Genomic DNA, 18,210 nt, shown 5'->3' with positions numbered 1-18,210 from the left:
CCCATTCCCTTCCCACAGAGCTTTGAGAGCAGAAGGCAAGCCACAGACAACCCTCTTCTGAAAGACAACTTTGATAAGGCCAGACTTCTGCATTCTTAGCTTCTAAAATATGATTAGAAAATGCAGTTGATTCAGTTTTTGTTTTTTTTTTTTTAAAAAAAGCGTTGCTGTTTGGTAATGGCTCATTTCCCTTTTTGAGTCTAAGCAGACTCAGCAAAATGAAAAACAGTTACCACCACCTCAGCAGCTAATGAGCTCTAGAGAGCAGGTAGGTGTGACCCAGCCTCCTGGGCAGGAGGTGGCCCTGAACCCCACTCTGCTGCTCCCCAATGACAAGCAATGCCTGGGAGGGAGAGAGGGAGACCACTACCTCCAACTAGTCAACTCCAAGCTGTGGGCTGGAGCCGACTTGTCCCTCAGGCCTCACCCTTTCTGACTCCCTCCTCTCTCCCCCGTCCCTCCTTCCTCCTGAATACGGTAAAGGGAACAGGTGGGAAACATGCAATTGAGTAGTAAAGCCACTGGGTGCCAACCTTGGGGGCTGGTGGAGAAGATAAACTTGACACTTAAAATGCAAAGGCTCTGCCCCAAACCTGTAAACATTTTAAAGGAACAATGAGTGAATGTCCACAATGTTTTAGCTTCTTCTGAGCCCTCAACTGGAACAGGGCAGACGGAGCCCTTGTCTCTCTCTCTGGGCCAGGTGTGAGCTCCTGACAAGCCCTCATCAGTCTTTGGTGGTCTAGTACGGTGGGTCTCCAAGTGGAGTCTGAAGATACAGCCTTTTAGGAGCTGGTGATTAGTGCTGATTACATACCAGGCTCGATTCTAAATGTTTTATATGCATCTCCAGTATACCATTTAATGTACACAACAACCAGATCTGATACTGGTATTATAATCGCCCCCACTGTCAGATAAGAAAACAAGAGTCAGGTTGAAGTTACCCATGGCCATGCAGCTAGAAATGAGAATTAAAACCTAGGCAATGTGGCTCCAGAACACAGACTCTGGGAACCGTTTGGGACACACCAATTTCTAAAGAGCATCTGTGTATCTAGCCACATGTTCATGATGAAGGCAGGATAGTTGTTGGAGTGTCCAGCTGAGGCTTAGGAAAAAAAATGGAAGTGGCTTGCCTGGAGGTCAAAGTGAGGGGCAGAACTTGGTCTGGGGTCTCGGATTCTTCCCCTTGCTCCCTGCCCCAGGTCAGGCATGTCTGGGCCTGGGCATCAAACAGCAGGCAGGAGGGGGTGGGTACCAAGTGATGGGTGCAGGGTACAACTTGCCACAGGAAAGGAATTGGGCATTGCAACAGACAGTCCAGGTAGCAGCAAAAAAACCCAAAATAACAAAAAAAAAAAACACCCCACACATTTGTTGAAGATCTGCTCTATGCCAAGTACTTACTTGTACATACAATATTGAGACTTATTTAATCCCTGAGAGGCTTCTCATTTTAGACAAGGTGTCAGCAAGACTGGGCCAGCGTGACTCAGCTAGGAGGTGGCAGAACCAGAATTCGAAGCTTGGGAGGTATGAGGGCAGCATCGGCCAGAGACGATGACCTCAACTTGAAGCTGCAGTAGGCTTGACCCCAAAGGAGAGCAATGAAGACAGCCATGCTCTCTGCCCCACAAGGTTCCAACCAGCTGACCCGGTGGCCTTGGGCATCCCACTGAGAAGTGCCTCTGACCAGAAGTTAGAGGAAACTCTCAGTTTATACTGTGGGTTTAAAAAGTAGATAGTTATAGGTTTCAGGTGCCCCGCAGCAAGGGCTGGCATGGGGGAGGAGGCGATGTGGGACCAGGAGGGCAGGGGCTGGGGACTGGACTGGACTGGACTGGATGCAGCAGGGCTTGGAATCCCAAGATGCTGTGCCTGACAAGGAAGGGCAAAAGTGGGCCCGACGTAGGCCCAGGGTCAGGACCCACAGGGACTCAGTTCAGCAGGTGGTCTGGCCAGCTGCACTGGTGAGATCAGCTCAGGTCAGAGCCAGTGCCAGGATTCTAGGCAATACATTTACTCGGCACAACACTCCAGCATGCCACAGAGTGAGGAATAGGGACAACAGGTATTAAGAACCAAGGAGAAAGTCAGGGCTCAACCAGGGGAGCAAGAGGGCAGGGTGGGCGAGGACTTGAGTTTAGGAAGATCAGGTTTGATTTTTGTCTATGCCACTTAGTAGTTGAGTGACCCTGGGTAAGTAGTTACTTAACCTCTCTGAGCCTCACTGTATTCATCTACAGTCAGGAGAAACCTTGCAGTTAAAGCAGATGGCACAGGGTAGCATTGGGCAGGAGTCTGGGTAGCTGGTGGACAAGCTGCTCGGGACCCTGGGTCTGTGGCCATGAGCAGTCCCCGCCTCCACCCGCTGGTAGGGCCGAAATTCCTTCTGGGATCCTGCCGGAGTCAAAGCTGGACTAGGAACTGAACCGACCTCAGCCAGTAGGTGGAAGGCAGCAGTGACTTGAGTCATGGGCAAAACTGGCACTGACAATGTCACCAAGGAAGTGATGAAGGTAAAATGGATACTAGACGCTTTCACTCAGAAAGCCCGCAAAGTTGAGATAAGCTCTGGGCTTTTAATTTAATGTGCACTGGAATAAAATTTCTCAAGTGATTTTTGGACCTCTTCTACTTGGAGAACTCTATAAAAACATTACATGGCCTCAGAAGCTGCAGTCCTGCAGTAACCTCCTTCCACATCATATCCAAGCTGATTAGGTGGTCCTGAATCTTCTCTCAGGAGCACAAGGTTGAAGATAGGAGAATGAAGGTCTTTGCTAATAACACCCACCTTTGGTTCAAGTCACCTCATGTCCTCATGTACCTAGAAACAAGCGTTTTCTTAGAAGTACCAGTCACATCCTTGTTGAAAAGTAAACTAATTAGGCTGCCTCTAGCTTTCTTTGTTAAATCAAAAGAGGAAAATGAAAACATGTATGGTCTGGAAATACACGAGGGTATCCCAAGGAAATACACAAGGGAAATCCCAAGTGGCATAAAAACTGCCACTTGGATTAAATAAGAGAATTAATAGACAAAGGCAACTTTGTTGGGGACCCCCCCACCCCCCACGCCAACACACACACACTGGAAAATCTCCTTCTCCTTAGCAAGTTTTGTTTACTTCCCAAAACATGTGAGATAGTTCCATAAGCCTGCCTGGGTCACATGAGACTTGAGACCTAGAGCAGCCAAGCCCTGAGCTACTATGACAGTGACTGGAGGACAAGGACATCTGAACTCCACTGCCTACTCCTCTGCCTGGAGGCATATTTTTCTTTTCTTTTCTACCTCCTTGGGAAGGAAGGATCCTTTGTGAAAGCCCACTAGAATGAGCAACAAAGAACAGAGGGCAAAAACCTGGAGAATCCCAACAGCCAAACAGCTGGCCCCTCCAAAGTCAGAATAGACCTCCTCCCCCAGTGAAGCTGGCACTGCTGTAGTCTGTCATCTCAGCTCCCACCAAAGCTGCATCATCCCAGCCAGCTACCTTCTTCCCCCTTCATGCCACAATAGTTTCAAATTATTTCACTAGCAGGGACACCTCCTCTACTTCTGAAAGCTATTCTTTATCCAGGCATGCCAGACGCCCCTAACTCCTTCTCTGTTAGCTCCAGGGTGGGCCCTGTGAACAAGCTCGGAGACTGCTGTTTTACTTTAAAGCAGACTTGCTGCCCAGTTGTAAAACACCTGTGGATGAAATGAGTCACTAGCCAGCCAGATGCCCCAAATGATCAGCAGCATTAAAGTCAGTGAAAAAACCAAAGGGGAGGTTTCAGGCTCCTACAAGGGGAGGAAGAGGGAAGAATTTATTTTAAAATGTTTTTTACTTTTTAGGTATCAAGTTTCAAAAAAAAAAAATCTTTCAAGGGTGTCACCTTCAATTCTCTGGCCAGAGAGAGGGAGCCGGAGCCAGTAGGGAAGGTAAGCTGCTGCCACAGGGTGGGTTACCGACTGCGTCTCAGTTTAATCAGCTGTCTGCAGGACGCCATGGAGCCAGTGCACTTCAGAGTAGTGCATGGATTTATGGCTCTCAGTGTTGCTACTTCTTGGGGGCAAGCTCTTTTCTTTCTGCATGATGCCTTAGAAAGAACTGCTGGTCTGAACTAGTTTCTTTCTTTCCTGGATTCCTAAGCCAGTCAGTTCTCCCAGGAACAGCCTTGCAGAAGCCTTGTGGAACCTGAAGAAATATAAAGGACTACTCATGTCAGATGATCAAGAATGTGGGGAGACCGCAGGATCTGAGGATCATTTTTGAAAAATGACAGCTTCAAAATACACAACTACCCAGAACAAACCAGACAAAGCAACACGGAATTCTGCTGACCAAAGCTTCAGAGCTCTACTGACGTTAATAACAAATAGACCTATGAAAGCGGAGGGGCTAGCAGCCACACTCTGGATGAGGCCCTGGGCCAGACACCTTCTGCCCCTCCATCCACTTTCCATCCTCTCTGCCTACTCTTTGGCTGTGGTTCAGGCCACAGGGATGGGGAAGAGATAGGAGGAGATGAAGGGAGAGAAGGGAGGGCATTTACCTCAGGCAGTCACAGCAGGCTGGGTGTGCCCCAGCCTCTATCCCGTCAGACCTGGGGTGGAATGCCTCATTATTACTAGTTCTGGGATATAATGCACAACCCCTTAGGATTCCTACACCCATTCTTCAAATATCCTCAAATTACCCATTTTCAGTATGTTCTTTCGTGCCAAGACCCTAATACAGACACTTCATGAAATGTCCAGGTGTTTAATATGCCCTCGAACCAATGACCATGTTGTAAACATTGACACTGAAAGACCCAGCCCTGACCCAGGCCATAGACCACTTTAAAGATCCTTGTTTGAAAACCAGGCCTGACACGCTTAGTCTCTGGTACGGGGAGGCTCTCCAGAATTCAAGTTTAGGGAATGAAGGGTTCCTGGAAAGCCTGTCTTTCTGGGGTTCCCAGTCTGGCTGGTAGATGCTCTCTCACACACAGAAAGCAGGGGTCTGCATAGGCTTAGGTCTTGAGCCTGAGGACGGGCCATCTCAGGGGGCCTCCAATTCCAGGGAGACCACTCTGGTTAGGGAGGGCTGAGAATTCTCACAGCTTGCTGTCGGCTGAAAACAGCAAAGCTGGATTTTGGTGCGCACCTCTTAAGTGAGTTGAACACTGGCAACATAGTCCCTAAGAGGCTATAAAGAAAGGCGGAATGTAACCATCATCTAGGAAAGTGATTCCTCACTTTGTGACCGTGTAACTGTGTCTTATTCAGGTGTCTTTCGGTCTTCTTCAAAAGTTCTTCGAGAATGTTCCGTTAAAGTGTCTGGAATGTCTCTGCCTGGCATGGGAACAGCACAGGTCACCAGCTCCTTGGGGAGAGATCAGGCACAGGTGTGCTCTGTTCTCAGCACTGAGCCCAAATCCAGCCCTCCTGGCATGTCCTGCCCATCTTGCTGAGATCCCAAGCATGGCACAGCACTGATGCTCTTGCCATCGCTCCATCCTAGATGAGGTGCACGAGCAGGGCAGAGCAGGCTGAGCCAAACACCAAGCCCAAGCACATGTAAAAAGACATTACCACTCCTGTGGCCTCAGCCAGCTCCCTGGACACAATCTTAGGCCCATAGATGAGGGCCAGGGTGCTAAGGTAGCCATTGCTGAACCCCAGCAGGGAGCTGAACAGTATGGGATAGATGTCAGATAGGAAGACCACTGTCTGCAGGTGGACTCGGGGCTGGTAGTTGCAGAACACAAAAAGCGGGACGAGGCCAGTCCGGAGCAGCACCAGCCCGGGGAGCACCTTACTTCTGGGCCCTGGCACCTGGATCCAGGCTGTGATCTGCCGGCCACAGAGGTCGGCAAAGTTGTACAGGAGGAAGGCAGTGAGGGGAATGAAGAACTTAGTGGTCCACGGTGAGCCTGAGTCCTTGTCGAGGGACACAATGTTGGTAGAGATGGAGGGGAAGATGATGCTGGTGATGAAAAGGAGGTAGATGATGCAGAAGCCCAGGCCAGCCGTCTTCTTCAGGATGGGGCGAAGGGGTGGTGTCGGGGAATAGTTGGACCCAGGAGCCACCAAAGGGGCATTGAGGGAGTCCTGGGGCACCTGCCCTTCACCAGAAAACACGTGGGCTGGCCAAACAGACCTCATGTAGTACCTGCAGGGGGAGAGGACTCATGGTTAGAAGGCCTCAGAAAAAAGACTTGAGAGGACTCATGGTTAGAAGGCCTCAGAAAAAAAACAGAGATAAGGCGAGGGACCTTTAGGCTCAGCATATAAACCCTGAGCCCCTGATGGCCTGCAGCCCCAGCCAGATGCCCCAAATGATCAGCAGCATTAAAGTCAGTGAAAAAACCAAAGGGGAGGTTTCAGGCTCCTACAAGGGGAGGAAGAGGGAAGAATTTATTTTAAAATGTTTTTTACTTTTTAGGTATCAAGTTTCAAAAAAAAAAAATCTTTCAAGGGTGTCACCTTCAATTCTCTGGCCAGAGAGAGGGAGCCGGAGCCAGTAGGGAAGGTAAGCTGCTGCCACAGGGTGGGTTACTGACTGCGTCTCAGTTTAATCAGCTGTCTGCAGGACGCCATGGAGCCAGTGCACTTCAGAGTAGTGCATGGATTTATGGCTCTCAGTGTTGCTACTTCTTGGGGGCAAGCTCTTTTCTTTCTGCATGATGCCTTAGAAAGAACTGCTGGTCTGAACTAGTTTCTTTCTTTCCTGGATTCCTAAGCCAGTCAGTTCTCCCAGGAACAGCCTTGCAGAAGCCTTGTGGAACCTGAAGAAATATAAAGGACTACTCATGTCAGATGATCAAGAATGTGGGGAGACCACAGGATCTGAGGATCGTTTTTGAAAAATGACAGCTTCAAAATACACAACTACCCAGAACAAACCAGACAAAGCAACACCGAATTCTGCTGACCAAAGCTTCAGAGCTCTACTGACGTTAATAACAAATAGACCTATGAAAGCGGAGGGGCTAGCAGCCACACTCTGGATGAGGCCCTGGGCCAGACACCTTCTGCCCCTCCATCCACTTTCCATCCTCTCTGCCTACTCTTTGGCTGTGGTTCAGGCCACAGGGATGGGGAAGAGATAGGAGGAGATGAAGGGAGAGAAGGGAGGGCATTTACCTCAGGCAGTCACAGCAGGCTGGGTGTGCCCCAGCCTCTATCCCGTCAGACCTGGGGTGGAATGCCTCATTATTACTAGTTCTGGGATATAATGCACAACCCCTTAGGATTCCTACACCCATTCTTCAAATATCCTCAAATTACCCATTTTCAGTATGTTCTTTCGTGCCAAGACCCTAATACAGACACTTCATGAAATGTCCAGGTGTTTAATATGCCCTCGAACCAATGACCATGTTGTAAACATTGACACTGAAAGACCCAGCCCTGACCCAGGCCATAGACCACTTTAAAGATCCTTGTTTGAAAACCAGGCCTGACAAGCTTAGTCTCTGGTACGGGGAGGCTCTCCAGAATTCAAGTTTAGGGAATGAAGGGTTCCTGGAAAGCCTGTCTTTCTGGGGTTCCCAGTCTGGCTGGTAGATGCTCTCTCACACACAGAAAGCAGGGGTCTGCATAGGCTTAGGTCTTGAGCCTGAGGACGGGCCATCTCAGGGGGCCTCCAATTCCAGGGAGACCACTCTGGTTAGGGAGGGCTGAGAATTCTCACAGCTTGCTGTCGGCTGAAAACAGCAAAGCTGGATTTTGGTGCGCACCTCTTAAGTGAGTTGAACACTGGCAACATAGTCCCTAAGAGGCTATAAAGAAAGGCGGAATGTAACCATCATCTAGGAAAGTGATTCCTCACTTTGTGACCGTGTAACTGTGTCTTATTCAGGTGTCTTTCGGTCTTCTTCAAAAGTTCTTCGAGAATGTTCCGTTAAAGTGTCTGGAATGTCTCTGCCTGGCATGGGAACAGCACAGGTCACCAGCTCCTTGGGGAGAGATCAGGCACAGGTGTGCTCTGTTCTCAGCACTGAGCCCAAATCCAGCCCTCCTGGCATGTCCTGCCCATCTTGCTGAGATCCCAAGCATGGCACAGCACTGATGCTCTTGCCATCGCTCCATCCTAGATGAGGTGCACGAGCAGGGCAGAGCAGGCTGAGCCAAATACCAAGCCCAAGCACATGTAAAAAGACATTACCACTCCTGTGGCCTCAGCCAGCTCCCTGGACACAATCTTAGGCCCATAGATGAGGGCCAGGGTGCTAAGGTAGCCATTGCTGAACCCCAGCAGGGAGCTGAACAGTATGGGATAGATGTCAGATAGGAAGATCACTGTCTGCAGGTGGACTCGGGGCTGGTAGTTGCAGAACACAAAAAGCGGGACGAGGCCAGTCCGGAGCAGCACCAGCCCGGGGAGCACCTTACTTCTGGGCCCTGGCACCTGGATCCAGGCTGTGATCTGCCGGCCACAGAGGTCGGCAAAGTTGTACATGAGGAAGGCAGTGAGGGGAATGAAGAACTTAGTGGTCCACGGTGAGCCTGAGTCCTTGTCGAGGGACACAATGTTGGTAGAGATGGAGGGGAAGATGATGCTGGTGATGAAAAGGAGGTAGATGATGCAGAAGCCCAGGCCAGCCGTCTTCTTCAGGATGGGGCGAAGGGGTGGTGTCGGGGAATAGTTGGACCCAGGAGCCACCAAAGGGGCATTGAGGGAGTCCTGGGGCACCTGCTCTTCACCAGAAAACACGTGGGCTGGCCAAACAGACCTCATGTAGTACCTGCAGGGGGAGAGGACTCATGGTTAGAAGGCCTCAGAAAAAAGACTTGAGAGGACTCATGGTTAGAAGGCCTCAGAAAAAAAACAGAGATAAGGCGAGGGACCTTTAGGCTCAGCATATAAACCCTGAGCCCCTGATGGCCTGCAGCCCTGGGATGCCTTCAGATAATGTATGTGGGGTGGCCAGAGGGAAGTCCCCAGCACAGTCCCTGGCCTGCCTGTCCTGGTACTGTCTGAGAGGCTGGACTCCAGCCTGTTGTTCTGTGGTGGTGGCCGTGCCCCGAGCAGGGATGGAGGAGACCAGCTCTGACCACCATATACTTTGTTTTTGGGGGTGAGAGAGGTAGAGATAAAACAGCATTTAAAAATACAAATTTTTTAAATTACAAAAGTAACACATGTTTGATGCAATTAACCCAAATAATACAGAAGAGAAATGAAAACTCTCACCTCTGGTCTTGCTCTTTAGAGGCAATGATCATTAAAATTCTGGTGTACATTGTTCCATGCATGTGCAAACACCCCGCGCCCCTCTCCCACAATTACATTTCTTAAGCAAAAATGGCATCAAACATACATATATATTATAAAGCTTTCTGCGACAGTGTAATTCCTAAATATATAAATACACAAATATATAAATAATAAACACATAACTGCCTAACATGAATAACTATTATACGTAAATGCATACACGTAACGGCCTAAAGAACAATCCTGTGGCCATCTTTTCACACAGGGACACTGGGCTCTATGTCTTCCTGTTGCATTGCTGCATAGAGTTTTACTGTATGGATATACAATCTAACTGCTCCCCTACTGATGGACATCTAGGTTAGCTCCAGTTTTTCTCTATGGCAAATAATGGTGCAATATCCTTATAGATAAATTCTTGCACACCTGTACTAGTATTTTAGCAGGGCAGATTTCTAGCAGAGGAACTGCTAGATCAAAAGGTTTATACCTTTAAATTTTTGATATTGATGTATTGCTCTCCAAACAGGCAGGACTAATTTATCTCTACTCTATATGACTCACCCACCCTAACTAAAATAACATACCTTTTAATCTCTATGAGAGCACCTGTTTATTTCTTTTTAAAAAACTGACCACAATTTATAATCATTGTGTTAGTTTACGGGTTTATCATGTCTCCTTTAATAGAAGACAGCTCCCTGGGGCAAGAAGCATGTTTGGCTGTTTCCAGCTAAATCTCCAGGCACAGTATAGCCCTTCGAAACATAATTATTGAAAGAACGGAGAAGCCTATAAAAGTGATTTTTCCCCTGTATCCTCAATACTGAATATTATCAATCTTTTTCCATTTCTGCTATTCTGACCAGAATAGAAAAGGCTTTGGTCACTTTGCTTTGCTGTGTGACCTTGCCTAAGTCACTCGATCTCTCTGGCCTCAGGTGTCTGAAAGCTAAAAGACACAAGCTGACTGTATGAAGATACCTCAAACAGAAGGCTTGGTGTGGGGGTGGAACAGCAGCTTGGTGATGGCTGGGTTCTGGTTTCAGTCCTGTTCTGCCTCCCTGTGTGACCTTAGGACAGGTACTCCTCACCCTGGACCTCAGTTTCTCCCTCTGTAAAATCGAGGGGTTCTGCAACCATGAGCTTTTGAGATCCCTGCCAGTCTTCCCATTCTAAGAGTCTCCAGATAACAAGTGGGCTGGTGGGAGGATTCCTCCCCAGAATCACATTTTCATGTGATGCTGAGCAGGGTGTTTCAGCCTTGAACCCTGTCTTGTTTCACAATCACTATTTAGGGAAAAAAATATATTCTTACTTCCCCCTCTACTTAGTGTCAGGTCCTTGCCTCAAGTCTGCTCTGAGAAAGCTCCCCAACAAGTTCCTCTAGTCAAAGCTCTTCCTCATAAGTTCTTCCAAAACTAACTGTCTCATCTCACCCCACAATGGTTACCAGCCTCCAAGACTGCGTGAGGCTCAGTTCCTCCCGGGTGGAACAGGGCAGCCCAGCCCAGCCCTCCTGGTGCAGCAGCACCTATGGGCTCCCTTTTTAAAAAGTAAGATTTTGTCTGAGCAGCTCCAGGAACACAGGTCTCCCTAAGGCTCCATCCAGCTGAGTTTCTATAAACCTAACAGTCTTGACCAAAGTGTTAATGAGCAAAGAAGTAGAAGCTTCCAAGGGACAGCATAGCTCTGGGTGTTCTCTCATGTGCTCGGCTAGGAAGGTTTTGGGCCTGCTCAAGTGAGACTGGAATCCAGGGTGACCGGTTGTCCTGGTTTGCCTGAGACTGTCCTGGTTTTAGCACTGAAAGCCCTCATCCTGGGAATGCCTTCAGTCTCAGGCAAACAGGGAAGACAGGCCACCCCCCTGGAAACTGACCCTTTTGAAGCACTCTGAAACAGGACACGGGGAAACAGCAGAAAGAGTGCTGGGAACCTCCTGCCCACTGCTCATTCAGTAACTTAAAAATAACTTAATCAGTAGTGACAAGGCCAGGCAGTATATGGGGTGCTGGGGGGACAATGACTCAGCCAGACCCCAGGATTCACAGGGACATTGTCATGGAGCATGACTTGGCAATTTCTGACAGTGGCCTTGAAGGGGCAATTGTGTGCATGTGAGTGACCAAGAGGACAAGGAATGTTCTCTTTTGATACAACAGCCATGTGACCATGTGACACCACACTTTTCGCTGTTACCTAACAGAAGAGTCAGCACAACCTAGTGGACCCAGGGGACCAAGAGCCAAACAGATGTATGTCTGACCCTTGACTCTGCCCCTTGTTCGCTGTGACCTGGGGGCTAAAGTGACTTCTTGCAGACAGAGTGATGGGCAACCTCATGGGTCTGTAGCTGCCTGGAATACTGGGGAACACAGTGTCAAGTCACTCAGGCCCCTTTTATCCTCCTGAGGCCGCTGAGGCCAGCTGAAGTTGTAATAATCCTCAAACTGGAGAAAGCAACCTGCTCTGGTGGAAATGGGGTTCTGTTGATTACGGAAGTGACTCTCACAGGGACAAGAGGAATAAATGATGAGGTCAGACCCCTGCAGTCACAAGCCAAGGACGTGACATGGTACGGTAGAAAGAGTGTAGGTAGTTCCAGAAACCTAACAAATCTCTGACTGCAACTCACCAGGTGAGCAACCTGAGCACATCTATTAACTCTCCAAAGCCTCGGTTTCCTCATCTATAAAATGGGAAAATACAGTAACAACTGCACACAGTTGTAATGTATAATAAATGAAAAAAAAAATGTATACATGAACTGCTTAGCTTAGTGCCATTGCACAAAATAGGTTCCTGTAGAAAAGGGCAGAGCCAGGACTCAATCTCTCTGTCTCCAGCCCTGCCAGCTCACACAATGTGGGACCACAGGCCAACCACCGGCCTTCTGTCTCAGTTTCTTCGCCTGTAATGTGGGAAAAATAATTCCTGCCTTTCTTACATCAAATAAGATAATGGATATGAAAATGCATTGAGAAGAACAAAATGTGAGAAAAAGTCAAGGGTTGTTTTTTAAAGAGCAAGAGGAAGCAAGAAAGAAAAAGGAATGAGAGAGAGAAAGAGAGACTGAGACAAGAAAAGACGTCCCACAGAGTAGAGAAAGGCCCGGAGAGATGGTGGTTGAAAACACAGGTGTGAAATCGGGTTCGAATCCTGATGCTGCTGCGGACAGGCTGTGGGACTCCTGCAGGTAACACAACCTGTCTGTGCCAGGTTTTCTCATATATGAATGGTAAATCATAGTGCTGCACCCTGTGAGGAACAGGTGTGTGAGCATAACTGAGTGACAACCTCTCTGGCTAGGACGAGCACAATGCATGGGCAACAGAGGTGCTCAGAGAATGGAGCTATTATTCATCAATCTTATTCCTCAGGTTCCACTTCCACCACCTACCCTCCCTGACCAAAAATCTGCAGACTCCAGTTGCTTGGGGGTGCAGCACAAAGCCGACTTCTCGCATCCGTCAGCCTGGCCAATTTATTGAGTGACTACTATGAGCCAGGCACAGCTCAAGGCACCAGGATATAGCAGTGAACAAAATCCACAGAATTTCTGCCCTCAGGGAGCTCACACTCCAGTGGGCAGATGGGCAGTAAGCAAGAAAACATGCCATCTCATTAAATGATAGAAGAAATATCAAATAATATAAAGATATAACCACACATAAAAGAAGAGTGAATTGAGAGTGAGAGGCAGGGCCTCACCTGCTATACTCCAGACGGGGCAGCAGCAGGTAGAGCCCAACACAGAGCCCGAGGAAGACGTCTCCAGTCAGGAAGAAGGCCAGCGCGCTGTCCGTCACGTTACTGGACAATGCCAGGTCCACCAAGGCGGCCAGGGCACTGATGGTGCCACCCATGGCTCCTCCTGTGGACAGCACAGGTCACCAAGGAACCGGACAGGGTGGGTCCACCTACCCTGTGTCTTGGGCCTGACCCCTCTCTGCTTGGGTTTAAAGGAGCCAAAATAAAAATTCTCCCTGCTGAGAAAAATGCTGCAGTTCTCAAAGTATCCTGGATCCTTGGCAGACATGGAGGGGTTCTAGAGCCGTGAACTCTCTGACTCTAACAGGGTATCAGTTTTCATGTCTCGGGTCCTGGTTCTTTCTGATGGACTTATAAGAAGCTGCTTGCCTGAGGCAGCAAATGGCCTCCGACATATTGCCTGTTTCCTGGTTTCGCCTCCGAACCCTGGCCCTCTCTCTCTCTTTATTGCCCTTCTGGTGGGGTCAGAAATTTTAGGTTCTGGTGTGAGACATTTCAGAGAGCTTCTCTCCCCTGTTCTTGGCCCAAACCATCCACCAACCACACTGAGAAAAAGGCTAAGGGAATGTCCTGGCACAGGCTCTCCTGCTGCCTGCAAACCAGGCGATCCGATCTGGGGAGTCCTTACCGGTTACCAAGATCCTGTGCCTCCCATCCGTGAGCTCACAGAACTTACCTTGCTTCCCATGGCAGCTGTGGCATCATACACATGTGCACACACATGTGTACACATGTACACACACTCATATACATGCATACTCACATGCATTCACACAATACACACATACCCTATCACATACATGCTCACAAATCTTACTCTATCACATTCACATATGTACTCACATACACAATCATACATACACCCACTCACACACATACACATTCGTATCCATACACATATGCTATCACACTCTTACACACACATTCACTCATATGCACACAACTGCCCCACCATAAGGAATGTTCTCTGTTGGCACAACAGCCATGCGACGATGCGACACCACACCTTTCACTGCTACCTAACAGATGAGTCAGCACAACTTAGTGGACTCAAGAGCCAAACAGATGTTTGGCTGACCCTTGACTCTGCCCTTTGTTCATTGTGACCTGGGAGCTAAAGTGACTTTTTGCAGACAGAGTTTACTCATCTGTAAAATGGGGATGATGTTTAGAAAGGGCCCGGCACATAGTAGACTTTCAACAAATGCCAGTCCCCTTCTTTGCCGCAATCACACGGTTGCTCTTAGGATAAGGGATGTGTCTTCCTTTTTTCGTTGAACCCTCCCAACCGTGGGTAGTCAACTCGTGTTGGCCCAGGGTCAGGTTACATGTGTTAAATGTGTGAGCAGATCATTTATTCTTCTCTACCTCCATTTATTTGCCTGGGAAATGGGGCTAATATTCACCCTATCATCACAGGAGACTGTAGAGAGGGGGAAGTGGGACAATGAATGGAAAAAGCACTGAACACACAGATACGACCTTCAGTATCAGTATAGTAAGTGCCTGGTGATGGTGATGGATTGACTGACTGGCTGAACGAATGAATTTTGATTCTCAAGGAAGCAAGAAGCGGCTGACTATAAACAGCAGACAGAAAACTGCTCCGTGTGGGCGTGAAGTGCTCTGTCATTGTTTTATTAGGCGGCTCTGACTGGGCACCAGTTTTCTGCCCATTGTTGCATGAGTGGGAGAGGGACAGTTCCAGCCCTCTTCCTCTGTGACACGCATCTTCACTGCCTCACTCACACTCTGCCCAACATCACTATGGCTCTGCAGCAAATGGCCCATGGCCCTGATGGATGATCCTTTCTCTCCAACCTTGTCAACATGAGCTCTATTAGCCAGAGGTTGGGATTTGAGGGGAAGGCAAAGAAATAAAAGTTAGTATAGTACAGACTCAAGAACCAGAACATCTGGGTCCAATCCTGGCTCTACCACTTCTGACTGTGTGACTTTCAGAAGTTGCTTAACCTCTCTGTGCCTCCACTTCCTCATCTGTAAAATGGGGATAATACCCACCTCTTAGGGCTGTTATGAAGACTAAAAGGATTATTAGATGTAAAGTGCTCAGAACAGTGTCTGGCACAGAGAAGTGTCACATAAATCTTCTCAGATTCCAAATTAGGTGTTTGGCTATTTCTGTCCTTCCTACATCAAAGCAGCAACAACAGGGTAAACCCTTTGCCAAGAGGCTGCCAACTTCTGAGAAGCTGTAATCCCTACCTCGGCGTTTTGTAAGAACTGGGGTTAAACTCAGTAAGACATTCCCCAGCTGCCCCGAGGAAGAGATCTAACATCACTGCCTATTGATTTTCCTCTCTCTCTTCTCAACTTGTAGAGAATTTACAATATTATCATCAACAACAAACCAGGCCTCCGGGAGCTCATCCTTCATGACTCCCTACTTTTATCTCATCAGTTATGGAAATACATGCAAATGAGGGGCTTAAAAAAACACCAGTACAAAACGAATGAATTGTTTCTCAGATGCCAACACAGGCAGAATTCACAGATGGGCTCCTCTGGATGAAAAAACAACCGGGCTGGTAAGGTGGAACTGGGCCTCTGGGAGAGTGGGACACCTCGGACTTTCCAGGGTGACGGGTACTCACTGGGGGCCGCACACAGTGATGACAATGGCTCAGGGCTCAGGGTAATTAATACAGAAGTGTCAGGACTGGACCTTTGGAAAAGTTCACAGGCCACTTCCCTTCCCTAGAAGATTTGCAGGTGGCCAGATGAACCAGAAGGGCCCCTTGCCAACATAAAAGATATGTTCAATCACTGGCCTCTGAAGAGGTACCCAGCAAGGCTGATGTGCTGTTGAGAAATATGTCCTCCAGCAGGATGGAGGGAGATGAGGGGATAAGAGCTTCTCTTTGGGAATTAAATCCAGCATTTGGTGGCCATTTCCTTCAGCCTGGGCATGCCCTTTCTTGAAGCATCGCTAGGGCATATTGATTGTACGTAGGAAACTTAGCAATGAGTCCATTTTTATTTTATTTTAGGCCCAAGGGTTTCCCAAGATAGAGCCAGAAGCCTAATCCTCTATCAAAAATGGAAAACAGATTTGAGGTCACATCTGAACTCGACCCATTGACAGTAACTGCTTCCAATGCTGTGTTGAGAAGGATTTAGAGGCTCAGGAGGAAAGATACAGATCTTTTAGTGGTGTCTGGCACTGGCTTGGGAGCAGGAAGGGGATATACTCTTGTCGAGGTATTTGTCATCCCTGTCACATACTACCTGGCATTATTCATTAATAGGCATACAGCAGATTCTTTGTGAAATTTTTCTCAAGTGGGCAAATGCTCACAGCACTCCTCCCCATGACAGGGATGTGTGGAGATGCTGAACTGAGCAGCTGAGCCCCAAGCCTCGCTTTAAGAGGTGGTCTCCCGGGTCAGATTCTTACTGACCCAGCTCCTTTTTATCTTGTTGGGACATCTGCATGAGAGAACAAAACTGCTAAGGGCTAGAAACAGGCTTAGGATCAGCATAAACATGTCAGCTAAAGGGTTTGACCCAAGTTGTGCATCAGCACCCCATAAAATGCCAAAGTTCAGAGCAATGGAGGAGATTGTTTACTAGGCTGTCAGCACCTGAGAAGCTGAGTCTTTGTTCATCTTTGTATCCCTGGCATAACAGCATGTCTTCTATAAAATTAGAAAGGAAAACAAGGCAGATAGAGGGGAGAAAAGAAGAAAAAGAGAAGGGGGAACAGGTAAGGGAAAGGGAAAATGAAGGGAAAAGGGAAAGGGGGAAAAGGAGGGAAAGAAAGGAAAGAATGCTGTTTTAGGAAATACACTTGGTAGCTACTGTGTCTTCCAAAAGCGGCTGCAACTATGTCCTTCCTCCCGCCTGCTCTTCTCACAGTAGGATTTTTATACTCTCCCACTGAGACATATGGGTCTTTGTTCTCTCCTCTTGAACTCAGATGAGCTTATGGCTATGGTGGAAGTGACCCTAAATGGGTAAGTCATAAAAAGAAAAAATACTTCTGCCTGGGTATCTTGGGATCCTTGCTCTTATGACCCAGAGTCCATGCAATGGGGAAGCCCAAGCAGCCATGGTAAGGTCCAGGTGGAGAGGAATCCTGACTCCAGCCCTGGCTGAACTTCCAGCCAACAGCCAGCACCAAAGTGCCAGCCAGGCGAGCACACCATCTAGAAAGTTGATTCCCCAGCCCCAGTTGAGCTGTTTCAGCTCCACTGTGTGGAGCAAAGGAGAGCTGTCCCATGAACTGCTGCCCAAATTGCAGATGTGAGCAAAAGAAATACTTTTATTGCTCTAAGTCTCTAAGTTCTGGGATGCTTTGTTACACAGTAACAGATAATGAAAACATACCTAACACTTATTTTCTTTTCTGGATGGGTTGTCACATGCTCACATCTGGCTCCTTCACATGTCCCCTGGGGTGAACTGACCTGGTGGGCTGTCTGGACCTCAGCTCTCACCTGATATCAGTGCTTGGGAATTCCTCATAGGGAAGGAGCCGGTCATGCCAAAGACGCTGCTATTAAAGATGGTGGCGGTGCCGCTGAGGATCGCCATGCAGGTGATGGTAACAGCAAAGAAGCCGTGGGTCCAAGAGGAGGTGTCCACCTTCACCAGCACGGTCATCACCACGAAGATGGTCAGCATGATAGTCAGCGAGGCCAGGACACGGACATGAGTCGAAACTCTAGGGCGAGGATGCCAGAAGCGGTTAGAGACCCCTCAGAGCACCATGCCAGGGTGGGGTTGGTGAATGTTCTTAAGAGAAGCGGCAGGTGGTCTCAGGGCTTGGGACTGCAGTCAGGAGGCCTGGGTCTGAATCCTGCCCTTCTTGGCTCACTAGCTGTGTGGCCTTGGATAAGTGACTCAATCGCTCTGGTTTCAGCTTCTAAATCTGTACAACGGGGAGGAGAATGGGTCTGCCCAAAGGGGTGGCTGTGAGGATCTCCAGAGGGAAGGTGTAGAGTGCAAGGAACAGTGTTTGGCTCGGGGTAATGCCCAGGGGCTCTCGAGGCAAGCTCCCCACTCCTCCTGCCACAGGGCTGAGCTACCGCTGGCTTTGCTTTGTGTTTAAACAGAGCAATCACCCACTGGACTTCCTTTCCCCAATACTTAGCAGTGAGAAAAGCAAAGGGAGAATAGAAAAAAAAATATTCTCATCATCCCCACTGTCATCATAGTAAACACTCAGTACTTAATTTGTGCTAGGTATTCTTCTAAGCATTCTCTATATGCTA

At 48.4% G+C, this 18,210-nt stretch overlaps 1 protein-coding gene across 1 annotated transcript in view; it reads right to left on the bottom strand.

Annotated features, from left to right (window-relative positions):
- Positions 1-7,318: 7,318 nt before the first annotated feature.
- SLC29A3 (solute carrier family 29 member 3) overlaps positions 7,319-18,210 on the bottom strand; it is a 46,227-nt gene continuing 35,335 nt past the window's right edge. The window contains exons 4-6 of the mRNA XM_011372177.2: positions 17,434-17,660; positions 12,914-13,076; positions 7,319-8,729 (exon numbers count right to left, since the gene is read on the bottom strand). Of these exons, the coding sequence (XP_011370479.1) occupies positions 8,075-8,729; positions 12,914-13,076; positions 17,434-17,660 (1,045 nt within the window). The 3' untranslated portion in view covers positions 7,319-8,074. The remainder of the gene's footprint in view (positions 8,730-12,913; positions 13,077-17,433; positions 17,661-18,210) is intronic.

This window comes from Pteropus vampyrus, unplaced genomic scaffold (assembly GCF_000151845.1).
Source record: "Pteropus vampyrus isolate Shadow unplaced genomic scaffold, Pvam_2.0 Scaffold202, whole genome shotgun sequence".
Lineage (NCBI taxonomy): Eukaryota > Metazoa > Chordata > Mammalia > Chiroptera > Pteropodidae > Pteropus > Pteropus vampyrus.
Note: the sequence above shows the minus strand (reverse complement) of the source record. Positions and strands in the feature narration are given on the sequence as shown.